This window comes from Elephantulus edwardii, unplaced genomic scaffold (genome assembly GCF_000299155.1).
Source record: "Elephantulus edwardii isolate Elephantulus edwardi_28Jun2011 unplaced genomic scaffold, EleEdw1.0 scaffold00050, whole genome shotgun sequence".
In the NCBI taxonomy this organism is placed as follows: domain Eukaryota; kingdom Metazoa; phylum Chordata; class Mammalia; order Macroscelidea; family Macroscelididae; genus Elephantulus; species Elephantulus edwardii.
In genome coordinates, this window is record NW_006399800.1 from 190077 (window position 1) to 210874 (window position 20798).

The window sequence follows — 20798 nt, forward strand, 5'->3', positions numbered from 1 at the left end:
GGGTGCAACAATGAATGAATGGAATTCCAAAATCTCTGTAGATGTTCATTGAAATGAAAAATAAAGAAATTAAAAAAAAAACAATGCAAGAGAAAAATGAACTATTTGGAATGAAAACAAAATGTATTGCTCTGAGCATAACATCAATATGAATAACTTTTAAATTAATGATATATAAAAGTACCATTACAAATGTAGGAAAGTACCTAGATATATTAAAAGTCTTCATTAAAAACATTAATCTTAAAATGTTAAAACAAAACGTTGCTTCCTAAATGATCCTTGCTTCCAAAAGATAAGCTTTCTGCTTCCTCCATATGCCCCTACGTGATTTTGGAAAGAAAGAAAAGTATATTTTATGGGCACAAATAACTTCCCTTACCCTAAAAGTGGACAAAAGAAGTCAAAGCCAAACCCACAATGGTTTTTTGGAATAGTTCTATGCTTCTTATTTTTATTCTTGGCAAGCTTATTTAGTTAGTACTACATTAATCTTTATAGGCATGGGTCTAAAAAGAAACAGAACATAGAGGTGTACGTTTGGAAGAAAATGGCCTGCTAAGCTCTCACCTACAAAGATTCATAAATTAGATTTGGTGATATTGATAATTTCATTTTGATCTGAGGACAAAGCTTTTTGTGTTTCTGGAGAAAACAGCCAATCATTTGACTCTCATTTAGCATACTAAGGGTTAATTAAGTAAGCAAAGTGGCAAGTGGCCACTATGCTATCAAGCACAATTTTTCTGTATGATTAAACTTCTTAACAATGATTTCATTCTTGAAACAACCTGGTAAAATCAAGAATGTCAGCTAATAAGAAAGTCAGATAAGCTCCTGTACAAATCTTTAAGCTTTGAGGAAGATTTAAAAATCTGATTGTGACTGGATTGACTTCATAATACATGCTTTGCTAAAGCTGTGAAATTAGTTCAAGAATTATACATTACCAAGTACATAAAGATAAAGATGCTGGTTTAAATGTTATTTTTGCATAAGTTTACTTACCGCCATATAAGCATTTGTTCCAACATACGTCTTTGCTATAGAATTCACCAGCTATGAGACAAAACAGTCTGTTAGAACGATATAAAGATAATGTGGAAATAAAATGGGCAATTATTCCTCATTTAACCTACAATCATCATTCCTATAAATCAACCAAAAATTATGTAAAAGGGAACAAATTTATCTACAAAGGCATTAAAAATGATTAAATCTCTCTTTTCTTTTGAATGCGATTTCCAGTTTAAACAAGCACAGAATTACAGTTTATAGCAGATAACCTTAAACAATTCACTTAAGCAGGATGCTTATCACTTTAGTACCCCAAACCCGCCTGATATAAAAAGTCAATTTGAAGTAGAATTTGAACACACTCATTTTTTAGTCAGATGGCTCAGGATGTGAACGAAGCCCTAAGCATTGCTAGAATGAAACGAACACTAAATACGCTGGAGGGATAACAGACTTTGACAACTCATAATACAAGGATGACCTTCGCTTTGGTCTTCGTGTTTGGCTGGGAGTAAAGGTGGCTGCAATTCAAATCAACATCACAGCATGCTCGTGGGTCACTATCACCCGGTTCTCAGGGGAGGCCCAAAATGGAAATTAATTAAAATTTGTGCTGCACATTGTAATGGCCCTCCACTATTGTTGCTCCCAATATTAATTTTTATTGTGGGCCAGTTGGGCTCCCTGGGCGCAGCTCCCACTCTGCCCTCCCTTTTGTCTGGCCAAAATGCTTTCATATCAAAGCTGCATATCAATGAAGTTTGCTATTCGTAAGTAGTAATTACAATATCAGCAGTTTTTACTGTCATTAAACAATGAACAATCATATTCTGATGAAGGAAACTCGCTTGGAGATTAAAAATGAATAACACACTCCCAGCCCTGGAGAAGATGCAGAGGGGTCTGTTAGGATGCTAGGTGATTTTTCAATCCAGAAAAGAAATGGCAAATAAAAAGGGGGATGTGGCATCCGTGAGCAGACGAGGAGGAAAGAGACCTACCTGAGTGCTAACTCCAAAATCACACAGCTTGACCTGGCCTCTTGTGTTAACTAGCATATTGGAGGGCTTCACATCTAAGATGGAACCAGAAGAGAAGTCCACTTAACTTATTCCATATTTATAGTGCTTATTCCCTCTCTCCCGCCCCCTCCCCAAAACCACACCCATGCCATACCATAATGAAAATGGGACATCGTCTGCTCAGTCTGGAATTCTAATCACAGTTTTAATGCAAAGCCCTTTTCTGGGGGTAAAATCTAAGGTCCTGACTTCACTTTCAACCATATTTGGCCTCTATGGGAGCAATAGGCTTGTCTCAAGTAAAAGTCAAATCTTTCCTTAGCTTCCAACAGCATTAAATACACCCACTAACCAATTCTCAGCCTTTTGGGAAAAGTAGAAAGACAAGAAATGTAACCTTCCTGCAAAGAAAAGGCACAGAAAGGATTTGTTTTGCTCTCAATGCATAAATGTCAAGCTAACACGTTATCTAAGAAGGCCACAGGGAAGATTAGAAGGGGGAAGAAACTGGGAGGGGGGGCGGTGGAAGAAAAACCTAAAAGATTCATATGTTATTAGTAAAAGGCCACATCCCAAAGAAACAATGAGAAAATAGTCTTGCTATTTCCAGTGTTTTATACGACAAACATTACTTTAGATAATCAGAAATTTATCTAAAAGATGTGAGTGCATATATGTGCATGTACATGGCTCCTTATTTCATTTATTCTTCTTTTCTTCCATCAGTTCTGACTGCTGGTAGAGTTAACAAAAGAATTGATACAGCCTTTGCCAAAGCAGTCAGTTGCTAAATAATGACACAAAGGGTGTCTGTGATGTGTTGTCAGTGGCAACAATGAGCTTTTTCAGGAATTCAGTAAGTCCACGAAAAAGCATCTAAGCAATAAAGAGCATAAGACTTATGATAGTACAGACCAGCACCTGCTTCAGTGTTTTACCTTGCACGGCAAAAGCGGGCAACAACAGGTAACTAGTTATATTTAATACAGTATATAACCTTAATTAGTCCAAAAGGGAATGAGATTCACAAGCTTTCATAAACGTAAAAACAACTCTAATCCTCTAACCCAATCAGGGTTAACTAACAAATATCTCCATAGAGTAAGTAGGTATTTAATTAAAATTTCATGTTAATGCTCAGTAACCAAAAATCACAGAACCCTATTTAACTATTTGCGAAGGGGTTCTGGTGGCTTAGTGGTAAGAAGTTGTGCTGCCAACACAAAGGCATGTGGTTCAAATCCACCAGCCACTCCACAGGAGAAAAATGGGCTTTCTCCTCCTGTGAGATTTACTATTCCTGAAAACCTGCTGGAGGGTCAGCTATGAGTTGATTCCAACTCAATGACACATTTACTATGTGTGAGAGAGCTCTGGTGGCATTGTCTCAAGAGCTGCCTGCTAACCAAAAAGCAGCACTTCTCGAAGGGTTCAAACCCATCAGTGGCTCTGGGTGAGAAGATGGGCAATCTCCTTTCACATGATATACAGCCCAGAAAATCCACTGGAGGCCTGGCTAAGAGATGATTTGACAGCTATGAGTTGGAGTTTTTTTATTAAGTGTCAGGCAAAGTGCTAGGCATGTCCTCCTAGATCAGCTCATCTAGTGTTGACTGATGCTGGAACACAAACAAAAGCCAGAGACTCTATCTCTTACTGACTATTGTATTCTCTGCCCCTAGAAGAGAGGTTGGTGAATACTTAATAAAATTTGTTGAATGGATGATTGAATAAATTAATGAAAATCTAAGCATGCCATATTAATTTATGCTGGTAATATTTCCAGTGGTGAGGGGTTTAGGTACAGATTGTGTCAAAGTAGCATGCTCTTCAGTTAACATAAAGTACTGACTGCTCAATGAAGGATAGTGGTTCAAATCCACTTGCTATTCAGTTGGAGGGAGACGGGCAGTCTCTTCCTTTCCAGAAAGACTTATAGTCTTGGAAACATGATGGAGGGTTACAATTAGTTGCAACTGACTACATGACAACGTGAGGGTTTTGTTGGGCTTTTTTGCTCATTATTTAGCTATTCCCTTTTAAGATAGCTCCTGTGGTACAATATGTTAAGTGCTGGACCGCCAGCAGGAAAGGTGGTAGTTCAAATCTACCAGCCATGCCAAGACAGGAAGGGAAATCAGTCTCTTCCCATTCTGGCCAAGTGTCTGTGAATGCATATTATGGGAGCAGTCATTCTATCCTTGAGTGTTGTAACTTTCTAAGTTTGCTGTGACAATGTTAAACCACCCTTAAGCTACCACATCAGACAGAGTACCCTGTGATTCTGGAAGATGGTGCTACCTAGGAATTACAAGGTATGTGAAAGGTAACAAATCTTTAGCTTCAATCAAAAACACATCTGTATATCAGGAAAGAAAGAACAAAACAGCAAAACTATCAGATTATAGTCTTAAAAGTTGAGGTGTAAATAAGAACCTTAGTCTATTTTTCAGTTTTTCAACATCACCTTTTTTTAACATACACGTAACTTAAGCTTTTTTGTCAATTTTTGCACATTCACCTCATAGCTTAGTTGACAGGGGCAACTTTGGTTAGGAGCTAACACCCTACAGACTATGCCCCAGAGCTCCCCAGGAGCACTTTAAGTGTGAAAGCAGCAGAATCTCAAACCACTCTTTGTATTCCAACTAGATCACTGTCTCATAGGAACAAAATAAAAACATCATTAAGCTTTTGTTTATATTGAACTATTCTCCTCTAGCTTCCTACCCCCAGGCTTAGCAAGCTGTCTCTGAAAGTTTTTGACTTTCTGAACCTTAAGTGTCCTTCAAGTGAAGTACGCCTTTCTTCTCTATTATCCTAACACTCAGGCTACGAAGGGCACTGCTTTGTTTGAATGGCTAAAACATTTTCCTCCCTGTTCTGTTTCTTTTGGAGCTGTGCATAAGATCTTATGCTTAACATATTGACTATTACAAGTATCATCAACTCAAGTAATAAGGTCACAGGGTAGGACTACACTTTACACATCTTATTCCTTCTGAGCACAGAATCTTATTTACTCTCAATTATTGGCTTTAAAAATATACTGTTACTGTTCTGCACAGGGATCAACTTAGTTTGACCCTTCAGAGAGTTTTCAGAGGCAGTAACCTGCATGGGAGGAGACTGCCCATTTTTCTCCATGGTCGACTTGAACTAAGTGCCTTTGGGTTGGCAGTGCAAATCCTTAAAACTAAGCAACCAGAGCTCCCTGAAAATACACTAAATTTGCTACTATAAATGCTTCTCCCACCTCCAATAATTTCTTGAGCCACAATAAACCCTTTTAACCAAAGTTATACTTCCTTCACTCCACAAATATAGGTCAAGAGGGAAATAATAAAGACAGAACATATGAGTTTTGGTAATTTGACTACGTCACACACTTGGCATGTGACTTTGGAAAAGTCATATCCTGCTTCTAGATTTTAGCTTCCACCTCTGTATAGAAATACCTAGAACCGCTGGGTTGATCTTAAAGAACTGTGAGGATCAGATGAGATGATTAATATAAAGTTGCTTTTTAAATTATCATTCTACAGATGTAACTGATGATTAATCAAAACGTGAAAGGTATTATATACTTCATTATATTTAGGAAATAATTTTTATTTGCATTGTCGCAATTGAAATTTGAGTAAAACACTGCAAAAAACAAAAATACTCCCCAAATCCATTTAAAAACCATTTATAAAACCCATTTGCTATCCATTTAATGTTTATGAGAATGTATTTTTTGCCAGATCATATGCATGCATACCTTCTTTTTGTAAAATGTGATTTGAGTGAAAGTTTACAAAGCAAATGGGCTTTCCATTCAACCATTCATGCACATTTTATTTTATAACATCAATTACAATAGGCATAATGTAACTGTACTTTTCCCATTTCCTTCCTGTGATTCTCACTTCCATTATTCCTTCCATTCAATGAATTCATTGCTTTCAAGCTGGAACTGGCTTGCTCATAGATGACCCTCTGGTAGATTCCTCATCTTTCTCTAATGGAACAGCTGGTGCATCCAAACTAACTGCCTTGGGACTTTATCATAGATAAAAGTTTCATTCTTCTAAGTTATCAATAATCCACGTAAATAGCCACTAAATTTAAAGTATGTAAATTCTACAATTATCAAGGATAGGTCCAGAAAGAATGGAATGATTTTATTTTGTTTATTTGTTTTGTTCTACTTCAGTGAAACCACAGATTAGACAGAAAGATTATGTGTAAGGAGGTAGTTCTCTCTTATTTTAATGTAAGCTCAAGTTATGGAGAAGAAATAGCAATGGAAGGCAAACAGCTCTTCATCCTGCTCCCTTAAAGACATCATAGCCTTTTTTCTGTAAGCAAAGTGCAGAAAAGATGAGTCATTAAAGTGACTGATTATAAATGGCAATCATCAGGGCAGATGCAAGTCATTTCAGTTTAATCAGGCCATTAATTATTAGGGTTTATCAATTAGTTTTATTGAAGGCAGGGGAGCTTAAATGAATAGTAGGGCATTGATTTTAACGGAGACATTTTCTCAAAGAAAATACAAATGAGGTGTGTAGAAGCCTAGATTACAGATCCTTTTTTCACTACTAAAGAGAAATAAATTCCTACTAATGTAACATGTAAGATTTTTGTGAAAAACCAAATTAGCCTTAATCTTCTTTGTATTAGGATGAAATAGTAGGTTTTGAACAATAACAGGTTCAAACATAGCAATGATTATGAACATGGCACAGGGCTGGGCAGTGGTCTGTTCTATTGACACAGGGTCACTCCGAGTCAGAATGGACTCAAAGGCACCTCACAGTTGGAACTGGAGTTTTGGCTTCATTCTCTCAGCTACGAGGCCAACATCAGGTTGGAGAAGTCAAAGAAAGAATACAATGCAAGGTGACCCTATTTTAGTATCAGATATGCCTTACTTTTTAATTTTAAGGCAAAAGTGTTATTTTTTGCACATAAGCTTTTAAAGGAGTCAAAAGACTTTGTTGATCAGATTCTCTTAGGGGCAGGAGAATGATGACAGAAAGGACTCTGTGGGCTTAGTCCAGATCCTAGTGAGAGCCCAGGGGCTCCAGTGGTGCAATCCATATGGTACTCCACTGCAAAATTTCTGGCAGTTCGAATCTACCAGTGGCTGCGTGGAGGAATAACAATTTTGTCCTGGCACTTCGCAGCTTCAGAAACCAGTGGACAGTCAGCTATGAGTCAATTCCAACAGAACAAAGAGTTTGAGGAGGTTTTCTGTTTTTGTTAGGGTTTCCCCCCCTTTTTCTTTTTAAAATAAGAGTTCTGTATATTGCTTTTGAGACTGTAGACAAGTCATTTAAAGCTCTCAGAATCTCTATTCATGTGTATCTATACTGCTCCACTGATCACTAGATATTATCAAGAATATATGTGATCTTCCTACACTGACAAAGTTATGAAAAAGAAGCGCTTAGCAGTAACTGGTACAGAGCTCAATGAATTCTTACTGTTATGTGCCGTTGAGTCATCTGTGACTCATAGCGGCCCTATATACAATAGCCCTAAACCCTGCTCTAACCCTTGCCAATTTTATTGTCTCTGACAAGCCTATCCCCATTACCCCAGTGATGGAATCAATCCATCTCATCGAGGGTCTTCCTCTCCTGCACTGCCCCTCCACCTTCCCAAGCATGATGTCCCTCTCCAAGGACTGATCCCACCTTGCAACATGTCCAAAGTATGTCAGACGGAGATTCAGAATCCTTGCCTCTAAGAAGCAGCCTGGTTTCACCCTCTCGAGAACAAACTTGTTTGTTCTCCTCACAGTCCACAGTATATTCAAAACTCTTCTCCAGCACCAAAGCTCAAAGGTATCAATTGTCCTTTCTATCATCCCTAGTCACTGTCAAGTTCTCTGATGCATAGTAATTGCAGACCATGGCCTGTATCAGGCACACCTTAGTCTCTAGACTGACATCATTGCTCTTCAGTACTTTGGAGAGGTCTCTGACAGCAGAATTTCCCCAATGCAATTTGTCTTTTAATTTCCTGGCTGCTGGTACCAAGGGTGTTGACTATAGAGCCAAGCAAACTGAAGCTGTCAACAACCTCAATTTCTTCAACATCCATCATGATGCTGCCAATCAGCCCAGTGGTGAGAATCTTTGTCTTGTTGATGTCGAGCTTCAATCCATATTGAAGGCTGCAATTCTTGACCTTCTGCAGCAAGCGCTTCAGGTTCTCCTCAGTTTCAACAAGCATGGTTGTGTCATCTGCATAACGCAGATTGTTGATGAGTCTACCTCCAATCCTGATGCCACACTTCTCCTCATAGAGCCCAGCCTCCCGGGTAATCTGTCCCACGTATATATTGAAAAGAAATGAATAACATGAATAGGAAAGAGTCTCTTGTAGAATTTGAATGCACTGTAAGCTCACTGTTTTTGCTGTTATGTGCCGTCGAGTCACTTGTGACTCATTGTGACCCTATGTACAATAAAACTTACTCTATCCCGTGCCAACCTTACTGTCTCTGATACACCTACCCTCATTACTCCAGTCCAGAATCAATCTATCTTATCGAGGGTCTTACTCTCTTGCACTGTCCCTCCACCTTTCCAAGCATGATGTCCCTTTCTAGGGATTGGTCTCACCTTGCAACATGCCAAAAATATGTCAGTTGAAGCCTAAGAATCCTTGTCTCCAAGGAACAGGCTGGCTTCATCCTCTCTAGTATGAACCTGTTTGCTCCCCTGGAAGTCCGTGGTATATTCAACACTCTTCTCCAGCACCACAGCTCAAAAGCATCAATTCTCTTTCCATCATCCCTAGTCATTGTTCAGCTTTCTGACTCATAGAAAATAACTGCAAAGACTATAGCCTGGATCAGGCACACCTCAGTCTCCAGACTGATGTCATTGCTCTTCAGTACTCGGGCGAGGTCTCTGACAGCAGACTTTCCCAATGCAATTTGCCTTTTGATTTCTTGCCTGCTAGAACCAAAAGTGTTGATTGTGGAGCTAAGCAAACTAAAGCTATTAACAATTCTCAGCCTCTTCTCCATCTATCATAATGTGGTGAGAATCTTTGTTTTCTTGATGTTGAGCTTCAATACATATTGAAGACTGCAGTCCTTGATCTTCTCCAGCAAGCTCTTCAGGTCCTCCTCAGTTTCAGCAAGCAGAGTTGTGTCATCTGCATAGCGGAGATTGTTAATAAGTCTTCCTCCAATCTTGATGTTATGTTCCTCCTCATAGAGCCCATCCTCCCAGATGATCTCTTCTGCATAGGAATTGAAAAAGATATGGTGATAGGACACATTCCTGACTTATACCCTTTCTGATTTTAAATTATGCAGTGTTTCCTTGGTCTGTTTTAACTACTGTCTCCTGGTCCAAATATAAGTTTAGCACAAGCACAATCAAATATTCTGGGATTTATTCTCATTCTTCACAGAGTTAACCACAGTTTGTTGTGATCCACATAGTCAAGCTACTGTTAGGTAAAAACAAAGACTTTCATCATAAAAGGTCTCAGGATTATCTGATATAATGAATCAGATTCAAATACCAAGTGAAATTAATCTTCATTACACCAGCTTGCTTGGTTTCACAATCAACACTCTTACTCTTGGCACTAGCAGTCAGGAAATCAAGGAACCAAATGCATTGGGAAAATACGCTGTCAGGGCCCTTTCCTGAATATCAAAGAGCAATGATGTCAGCCTAGAGACTAAGATGCACCCAATTTAGGCCATGAGCTTTGCAATTACTAGCTATGCATCAGAGAGCTGGAGAATGACTAAGGATGGCAGAAGGAGAATCAATGCCTTCGAGTCGTAATGCTGCAGAAGAGTCTTGAACATACCATGGACTGCCAAGAAAACAAATAGGTCTATCTTGGAGAGGGTGAAACCAAGTTTCTCCTTGGAGGCTAGGTTTTGAATCTATATCTCACTTACTTTGGGCACGTGGCCAGGAGGGACTGGCCCTTGGAGAAGGACATCATTCTTGCAAGGGTGAAAGGGACAGCACAGGAGGGGAAGACTCCAGATGAGATGGATTGATACAGCAACTGGGGCAATGGGGGTAGGTGTGTCAGGGTCAGCGAGACTGGCTCAGGACAAGGAAGGCTTCAGAGCTGTTATACACAGGGTCATTATGGGTCGCAGGCAACTCGATGGCACATAATAGCAACAACAAGCCACAGGCGGGTTAACACTAAGTCAAGTTGTCTTTTGAGGCTGACTGCCTCTTTGTGCACTTAAATTTCCAGTAATTTGACTACCAGATGAGCACACTAATCACCTGCACCATCCAGGGATTTAACAGTGGTAAATGGTTATCACCCCGCCCCCACAAAGGATGTACTATAGAGGGCCTGATTAACTGTGATCACAGGAGAAGGATCAATGCCTTTGAGCTGTGGTGCTGGAGAAGAGTACTGAATACACATGGACTGCAAAGAGAACAAACAGGTTCATCCTGGAGAAGGAGCAACCAGGCTGCTCCCAGAAGGCAAGGATTTTGAAGCTCTGTCTCACATACTTTGATCATGCTGCCAGGAGGGACCAGTTCTCGGAGAGAAACATCATGCTCAGAAGTGTGGAGGGACAGTTCAAGAGGGGAAGACCCAGGATGAGACGGACTGACACAGTAACCAGGGTAATGGGGGTAGGTGTGTTTGTGACAGTGAGTCTGGCTCAGGATAGGGCGGGGTTCAGAGCTAGTGTGCAAAGGGTCCCTAGGAGTCTCAAGTGACTCAATGGTACATTAACAGCAACAACAACAAATACTTAAAAATAGACTATTTAAAAAATATCAATTTGGAGTATTTAAGATTATGTCCACAAATAATTAAGATTGTGCCGACAAAATAAAAAAAACAATGGGTTTAAAAAAACCATGAATTATTTGGTCAACAAATGACAGCTGCTTCAGCAACTCGCAGAAACTGCTTTGATTTTCTAGCTGGATTGACAAATTTTTTTTCTCCCTTCTGTTTTTCAGTGAATTGACTAAATTGACTGTGGAAATTGATAACATGTTGAGACAACCAACGTTACCACCCATAATCACCTCATGCAAAACACGGTATCTTTACACAAGCAGCATCAATTAGCTATTAAACAACCTACATGAGCAGCATCAGGCGGAAGCTGACTAATAGAGGCCCAGGTCCTCAAGAGCCAGGGCTCCACAACTTTTCACAAAAGGCTCCTCCGCCCACAGCCCAGCCCCTGGCCTTACACAAAGCGGGTCTTCATGGGAGGCTACCCTCAGTTAGGATTTGGCCGAGTGCCTGGGGGTAGTTCAATACAGATAAATAAAAAGCTCTTTTACAAAACTGTAGTTGGAGTTAGCCAAAGTGCTTAGAATACGAATTTCTGTGATCATTTCCCTGCAGTTAGTTTCAAAGAAAACAGTAACTTTGTCCATGTTCTTTTTATAGTCAGCAAAGGAAAACTACAGACCCAAGGCTCCCTTTCTGTGGTGAACGTGCATATCACGTGCTGGGATAACTCCCTCTTTTGTTTCTCTCTGGCTTCTGTTTTCTTACATAGTTGAAATAGCCAATTTGCTCTGGCTTTCACATGTGAGTGAGCTTACTGAATAGACTTGGTGCCAATTCTTAAAGAAATACTAGTTCAGTTTTAAAACCAGGCATGTGGCTCTGGTGTAGAAAGTGGACTTCCTTCCAACTTTTCCCTCCTATAAAAGCAATTACACTGCTTTGCTTGAATGCCAAGGAAGCCGCTCTCTACCAGAAGCCTGAGGACTCACCAGCAGGTCTCCAATCCCAGGAACAACTCCTATCACTGTGGCAGGGTGCTTCAGCAACCTCTTTCATTATGTTTAATTGTCTTATGAAAAGAAAACAACCAATATATCTATCTAGTTATTTCTTGGGGACTGCATTCTAATGAATGAGAACAGCAGGTACAATTAAATATAGACGATGGCTGACATTCACATTACAAATTCATCTGTGCACAACAGGAACACACTTAAGCGAAAACCACGATGCAATATAAAAGTTATTCTAATCATTCCCCTGCATAATAAAAGGTAGGCCATCCAAATATTCCTGCAAAAGCCTTAAATAAAATTAAGCAGTATAATTAGCTATTGTCTAGAGAGTCTCATATTCATCTCAGAATGGAGGAAACAAAATTCACTTTCGTCCTTCATGTATGATACAGCTAAGAGAATATGCAATATTCTGAATGCTAACCAGTGCAAAAGGCCTACGTTTCTCAATTCTCTCACCCTTCAATCTTTCTGTAGTAAGTGAAATATGCAATAAGAACATTAACTGGTGGCAGAATAAGTGCCCTGGAGTCAGGAGAGACTGCATTCCATCCTAGCTTTATCACCTACTTCCTCAATCCTAGGTACTACTGATTTTAAGATTCCTACTGAGTATAAATGCTTTAAAAGTGGGGTAAAGGGATTGGTATAGATATAAGATGTATTTTTTTATTTACTTAAAACATGATTAGTTTTCCTTTTTCATTCATGTACATTGTGTTTCATACTATCATTCATATACATTGTAATTTATAGAATTACTATTGATATAAGCCTATTATTACCTCATCTTTTCGAGTCCCCATTTCAATCTTTTCTGTTCTTTGACTCTTTCCATCTACCCTTAAACTTCGCTATTCTAGTGATTTCTATCATTCCCCTTTCACCGCCCCATTCTCCCTTTTCTCTATTTCTTCTGGGCATTCATAAACATCTTACAAGTTATCCTTCTATTTTTATAATAATGGTCTTATGCAGTTATTTGTCCTTATGAGAAAGAGTTAGTTCACTCAGCATAATAGTCTCATAATGAAAGTTTACAGAATACGTCAGGGCCTCAAAAAAAAGAAAAGAAAAAAAGACTGATAATTCAATAACAAAATGGGCATGAAAAGACTTCTCACAAAGGAAGACCACCAGATACATGAAGAAACGCTGAGAATCACTGGCAACCAGAGAGATGCAAATCAAAACTACAACCATTTCACCCTAGTAGCAAAGTTTAACACAAAAGCAAGCAATACATATTGGAGAGGCTACAGATGGACTACATTCTCTTGTACTGCTAGTGAGATTGTAAAATGGTACAATCACTCTGGAAGGCAATCTGGTGTTTCCCCAAAAAGCTGAACATAGAAATCTACATGAACCAGCTATGGCACTGTTAAGAGCATGCCTGAAGGAAATCAGAACTAAGACACAAATGGATATATGTATACCTATGTTCACAGCAGTGATATTCACAATAGCAAGATTATGGAAACAGCCCAATTCCCATCAACAAATGAATGGATTATCATCCAATAAATTGTCATATATTAACACAATGGAATGTTATGTAGCATTAAGGAACAGTGATTCTGTAAAATACTATATAATATGTAAGATATATTTTAAGTTTTACTGGGGACAGTATATCCAGAATAATTTTGGTAAATTGTTCTAATGGAATAATTATAATAAAGCAGGTAACACATCTTGGGTACTTGCTGTGTACCAAGCAATAGGCTGTTTTATATACATTATTACTTGTTAAATTTTCATAATAAGCAGTAAGCCATAATATTTTTATATTCATCTCAGTTAACTGATAAGAAAATTGAGATTCAAATTAATAAAGTTAGTTGGTCTAAGGTCACAGACCAGAGGCTCTTATCTTTTTTTTAAAACCATGTACCTCTGTGTTGGCAGTGAGATTCCTTACCACCAAGCCACTAGTTTAGCAGAGGCTCCTATCTTGTTGTTGTATTCTGCAGAGTTGGAACCGACCCATAGTTGACCCTCTGGGGGCTTTTCAGAGGCAGTTAACTGCATGGGAGGAGATTGTCCATCTTCATGGATTCGAACCACACACCTTTGGAATTGAAGCCCAGCTTCCTGCCATCTTAATTTTAAACCTTAACAAACCATATTCTTTTATTTTTTATTTTTTTTTTTTTTGTTTTTTTTGCTACTTGCTAACAAACCATATTCTATTCATGATGTAAGTATCATCTGAATGTATAGCTGGGTTATTATCCCAGCTTTGGCATTCATTTGTGGCTGATATTGGGAAATAACAAGGAAAATGGTATTGATGTTAAGACTTTTTCCATTTCTCACTGGCTGGGTTTTCCCCTGGTGGTGTAACCTGTATGGCACGTCCCTGCTAACCCCAAAGACTATACCTCTTTGGTGGTTTGAATCCAACACCTGCTCCACAGGAAAAAGATGAACAATCTCCTCTGATGTGATTTCCAGTCTTGGAAACTCAATGGATCAGCTATGAGTCAGCTCAGACTGGACAGCAATGAGAAAGAGAGAGACACACACAGAGACAGAGAGATAAAGAATCTGATTCCAAGCCATATAGCTGGGTTAAAGAAGCAGAATTTCAAATTAGTGTTGTTCTTACTTCTAGAGGATTTCCATTAGTTTAGCACCTATTTCTTGCATTTCCTACTACTAAGGTTTTGTCACTTTGAGTCTTTGAGTCTTAGTATGCAGGGATCTCTCATTGGGATTTTTAGTATTTTCTAATGGTTAATGGTGGTGAATATCTTTTCAAGTAGTTATTGCCATCTGTGTATGCTTTCTGAGCTCTGAAGGTCAGTGACTGCAGCCCACTGTGGGAGGAAGACAACCTGCTTCAGTCACGGCTTACAGTGCTGGAATCCCTCTGGAGGCAGGTCCACTCCACCTGATGGGGTCACTATGAGTTAGAGTCAACTCAATGCAGTGGGTTTGGTTTTCTGCTATCCTTTGGATAAAACATCTCTTCATATCTTCTGCTTATTTTCTAATTGCTTATTTTTCTGCTGCTGAATTTTAGTTTATATATATTTTAGATAGATCCTATTTCAAAATAAGACATTTATGTGATGACTTACAGGTTTCTTGGAATTTAAAAAATCATTACCACAAATGGAAATCCCCAGTGATTCTTCTGAGGCAAAGAGAATGAATGACCAACATAGGGAAGGGGCCTCAATTTTTGGAGATGTGCGTTTGTGTGGATAGTCAGAACTGGATAAAAAACAACAAGAGTTAAATTAAACTACCTTGTTTACTTCAGCTGATGGACTAAGCCTTCCCCACCTTATAAAAACACAAACATTCATGAGTTATAATCTAAGTGCATACTATAGTACTAGCATGAGATTGCTTGCTTAAAGTGAGAAGTACTTGAGTGAGGAGTACTTGAAGCACTTGTTGCAGAAGATCAAAGAATACAGCTTTCAATATGGCATCTCAAAGTCAAGAAAACAAAAATTCTTAACTACTAGGCTGAAAAGCAACATCATGATAGATGGAGAAAAGATTGAAACTGTCAATAGCTTCACCTTATTTGGATCCACAATCAACACTCCTGGCGTTGTTGTTGTTATGTGCCGTTGAGTTGCTTGCGACTCATAGCGACCCTATGTACAACAGCCCTAAACCCTGCTCTGTCCTGTGCCAATTGCACTGCCTCTGACACACCCATCTTGATTACCCTAGTCACTGAATCAATCCACTTCATAGAGGGTCTTCCCCTTCTGCGCCGTCCCTCCACCCTACCAAGCATGATGTCCCTCTCCAAGGAGCTGTCTCTCCTTACAACATGTCCAAAGTATGTCAGACGAAGCCTCAGAATTCTTGCCTCCAAGGAGCAGCCTGATTTAACCCTCTCTAGGATGAATCTGTTTGTTTTCTTGGCAGTCCAGGGTACATTCAATACTCTTCTCCAGCACCACAGCTCAAAGGCATCAATTCTCCTTCTATCCTCCTTAGTCATTGTCCAACTCTCTGATGCAAAGACCATAGCCTGTATCAGACACACCTTAGTCTCCAGAGTAACACCATTGCTCTTCAGTACCCTGGAGAGGTCCCTAACAGCAGACTTTCCCATCGCAATGCGTTTTCTGATTTCCTGGCTACTGTTGCCAAGAGTGTGGCATTAGCAGTCAGGAAATGAGGAGGTATATTGCACTGAAAAATCTGAAGTTAGGGACCATTCCAAATTATTCAGGAGTAATGATGTCAGTTTGAGGACTATGGTGCATGTGATTCAGGCCACAGTCTTTCTGATCTCTTGTTATGCATCTGAGATTTGGACAATGCATAAGGATGACAGAAGAAGAATGAATGCCTTTGAGCTGTGGTGTTGGAGAAGAGTACTGAACATTCCATGGTCTGCCAAAAGAACAAACAGATTTGTCTTGGAGATAGTGCAGACAGAGAACTGCTTGGAGGCAGTGATGATGAAGCTTTGCCTCAAATACTTTGGGCACGTTGCTGGGATGGGCTATTTCTTTGGAGAGGGAGATGATGCTCAGAAAGGCAGAAGGTTGGTCGAGGCAGGAAGACCCTCAACCAGGAGGACTGACACAGGATTGGACAGGGCTCAGATCTGTTGTTCAGAGCATCACTGTATGAGTTGCACTCTACTCGATGGCACCTAACAATGACAACATGGAATACAATGCATATGCATGAAACAATACAAATAAGTGATAAAATTATTAATAAAAACAAAACAAAAACAAATCACTGGAAGGTCAGCTATGAATTTGTTCTGAGATTATAGGAATGAAAAAGAGGAAGAGAGGGGGTTTTCTTTCAACACTGCAACATTAAGATTCCATTTCTCCCCCAAAGAAAAATTCACAAACAAAAAAAAGATTCTATTCCCAAGGAAATCAGGTTTACTGCTATCAACTCATTCCTCTTTTCTGTTACTTAAATGTGATAAAATATTACACAAATATTATTAAAGCATTTAATATAATTTTACACAGATCTCATTCAAAGGTGTATATATATATATTTTTTTTTACACAACTTTATCCATCTATATACTTCTGTATTTTCAGCTTCTGATTTTCTTCCAGTTTCCTACCTTAAAAAGGATAGCCTTGAATGGACCCTCCTTGTTTTATCGCAACTTCCTGTGTGAATCTACTATTACTTCAAAATTTTAAAAAATTAAAAGGAAAAGAAAAAAAGGGATGTCTTCCTTTCAAGTTCTGACTTTGTATGTCCTTTTAATCATACCTTATTAATGATAATATTTTATACTTTATATTTCAAAGTAACCTTTTCCTCTTAAAGCAGTCTTTCGATTCTACTGCGTCTGGTTGAGAAAACAATTATTTTCTCAGCTAAATCATATTGCTTTAATTCTCAGTTATTTACATATAATCAATCTCTTACCTGAAATGTTCTCAAAGATTTCACATTTTCTAGAATTCTCTAGTTCATTGAAGGAATACTTTAAACGGGTTTAGATACATAAAGCACAAAGAATAGTGCCTGGTACAGAGCATTTAATAAATATTTCCTTTACCCACATGCCACTCTGATTTGCTAAGTCTCTTACATTGTTTAAATATGTGTTTTAAAAGGATTAGCAGTAGTCAGCCTGATTCCTTTAAAATACAAGTTTGATTCTGTCACTTCTCTTTTAAAACCTTGCTTCCCCATTTCACTCAGGTGGAGTGGAGCCCCATGGGCCTCACTGCCTTTCTCTGCCACTCTCCTTCTTGCTCACTGGGCCTCTTGCTGTTCAAGAACACGCAGCACATTCCCACACACAGATTCTTCTCTGTTCTCACAAATCTACTTGACTACTCTAGCTTTTCCTTCAAAGAAACGAAAACTCACAGCCATCAAGTCTACTCTGACTCATATGCAGGGACCCTAGTTACAGAGCAGAAGTGTCCCACAGGGCTTCTGAGGCGGTAAATCTTTATGGAAGCAAGCCACCACATTGTTCTCCTGTGCAATGGCTGATGGGTTTGAACTGCCAAACTTTTAGCTGGTACATTAATGCATAACCCATTTATGATACCAGGGCTTCTTCATTTTCTGTTACTTACTACCAGGAAATCAGTTCTGACTCATTGTGACCCTCTGCTGGATTGTAGAGGCTATAAATCTTTACAGTAGAAGACTGCACATCTTTCTCCCTCAGAGCTGGTGCACGGATTTGAACTGCTGATTTTTTGGTTAGCAACCCAATATATTGTGCCTTATTCTACCACACACTTTATTTTCTCTATTGCTGTTGTTAGGTGTTATCAAGTCAATGATGACTCATAGCGGCCCTATGAACAACAGATTTGAACCTTGCTCTATCGATCCTATGCCATTTTCATAATTTATACTTAACAAACCCTTTCCCTTCCATAAACTTAGCCAGTTTTTTTCTATATCACTAATCAATCACCACGTAGCACTCTATTTACATATGTATTTTGTTTACTGTTTATGATCTATTTCTACATCTCATTCCACTTCTGCTCTAACTTGTTAAGTGCTGTCAAGTTGTAGACGACTCATAGTGACCCAATGAATGAAAGACCTGACCCCTCGTATAACTTAAATCGTTTCTCTAAGTTCATTGAGTTTCCCCGAGGCAAGCTATTATGGAAGTGGATGCTACTCCTGCTTCCAAGCTTGTTTTAACTGGGGAGCTCCACCCAACACTGTCTGCTGCTCAAACATGTAGATATTTTTATCCCAAGAATGCTAAACAGGCTGTGACTAAAATGGAAAGAGATGCCCAACTTTTTCCCAAAGAGTGGCTGGCAGATGTGAACCTCAGACTTTGGGTTATCAGTGAACTCTCTACAGAATATGAAACCAGATCTCCCTGCCCAGTATGTGTTGTTGTGTTATCAAGTTGGAACCAAGTCATACCTGGGAGGATATTGTTAATTTTTCTCCTGCAGAGAAGCTGGTAGATTCGAACCGCGTACCTTCAGGCAGGCAGAATAACTCCTTACCTAGGCCACTAGAGCTTCCTTATACATGTTGTTATTATGTGTCATCGAGCTGACTAAGACTCACAGCAACTGTGTGAATGGCTCTGAACCTTGCCAGCCTCACCATGTCTGACACATCTGACCCCATTGCCACAGTCACTGTGCTCATCCGTCCTATCCAGGGCCTTCCTCTCCTGAGCTGAACCTCAGCCCTTTCAAGTATGATGTCCTTCTCCAAGGACTGGGCTTTCCTGACAACATGCCCAAAGTATGTCCGACAGAGTTTCAAAATCCTTGCCTCCAAGGAGCAATCTGATATTACCCACTCCAGAACAGGTCTGCTAGTTCTCTTGGCAATCCATGATCTGTTCAACACTCTTTTCCAGCACAACAACTCAAAGGCATTGACTCTCCTGCCATCCTTAGTCATCATCAAGCTCTCAGATAAATAGCAAACAAAGGAGGCTTTGACAGGTGCTCCTTAGTCTTTAGATTGACATTTTTTTAGCACTTTGGTGAGGTCCCTGACAATAAATTTTCCCAATATTACTTGTCTTTTCATTTCTTGGCTGCTGGTGCCAAGGATGTTGATTAAGCAAGATGAAATCGTTAACAATCTCAATCCTTTCTCTATCATACTGCCTACTGGTTCAGTGGTGAAGGTGTTTGTTTTCTTGATGTTGAAATGCAATCCATATTGAAGGTGGAAACTTTTTTTTTTTTAAATTATAGTGGTTTATTTACAAAGTTCACAACATTTGTATTTACTGTTTTTCACACTGGATCTTTCCCCTTTCCTTTACCCACCCCTCCTTCCACCCTTCAAATTGTATGACCCTATGATTAAGACCATACAACCCCCCTCCCTGGATCCTCATATCCATTCTACAGTAATGGTCTTTTATAGTATTTATCTTTATGAGACTGAGTTAGTTGACTTAGCATAATGCTCTCCAGTCCGTCCCAAATTAGGTAGTAATTTACAAAATCACTGTTTCTGTGTGCTGTATAGTATTCCACTGTTGGACTGTATCATAATTTCTCAATCCATTCCATTGTAGTTGGGCATTTGGGCTGTTTCCACGTTCTTCCTATCTATGGTGAATAATGCTGCTATGAACATTAATGTACAGATCTCTGTGCCTCTCACTTTCTCAGGGCATATTCCAAGCAGTGGAACAGCTGGGTCATATAGGATTTATATATTCAGCTTCTTGAGAAAATGCCATACTGCCCTCCAGAATGGTTGTACCATTTTACAATCCCACCAATAATGTTAGAGTTCCTACATATCCATCCACATTCTCTCCAACATTTATTACTTGTTGCCCTGCTAAGCTTCGCCACTGCTATTGGGGTAAGATGGTATTTCACTGTGGTTTTGATTTGCATTTCTCCTATTGCCAGTGATTTGGAGCATTTCTTCATGTGTCTGTTGGCCATTCGAATGTCCTCCTCTGTGAAGTCTTTTGCCCATTTTTAATTGGATGATCAGTCTTTTTCTTCTGGAGGTCCAGAAGTCTTTTGTAAACTTTTGTAATGAGACCCTTGTCTGAGATGGTATTGCCAAATGAAGGCTGAAATTCTTGATCTTCTGGAGCAAGTGCTTCAAGTCCTGCTTACTTTCAATCAGCAAGGTTGTGCCATAGCAGGTAGAAAATTGAGTTACTTAACAATGGTGCCTCAGCATTTAAGGTAGCACCATTTGGAAGATCTGTGAAATCCAGTAAAAATAAAATCAAGAATTTTTTGTTATGTGTTGTCAAGTTGCTTGCAACTCATAGTGACCCTAAGTGCAAGAGCCCTAAATCCTATTCTATCCTGTGCCAACCTCACCATCTCCAACACACTTACTCCCACCACCCCAATCTCATTGATCCATCTCATTGAGGGTCTTCCTCTCCCAAACATGATGTCCCTCTCCAAGGACCAGTCCCTCCTTGCAACATGCCCAAAGTATGTCAGACGAAGCTTCAGAATCCTTGACTCCAGCGAACATCCTGGTTTCACCCTCCCCAGGACAAACCTGTTTGTTC

At 39.3% G+C, this 20798-nt stretch overlaps 1 protein-coding gene across 2 annotated transcripts in view; it reads right to left on the bottom strand.

Annotated features, from left to right (window-relative positions):
* Positions 1-20798, bottom strand: part of MAP2K5 (mitogen-activated protein kinase kinase 5) — a 393759-nt gene that overhangs the window by 142075 nt on the left and 230886 nt on the right. For both annotated transcript variants that reach the window (XM_006886624.1, XM_006886625.1), the window contains exons 14-15: positions 2019-2092; positions 1009-1059 (exon numbers count right to left, since the gene is read on the bottom strand). In XM_006886624.1, coding sequence (XP_006886686.1) covers positions 1009-1059; positions 2019-2092 — 125 coding nt within the window. The remainder of the gene's footprint in view (positions 1-1008; positions 1060-2018; positions 2093-20798) is intronic.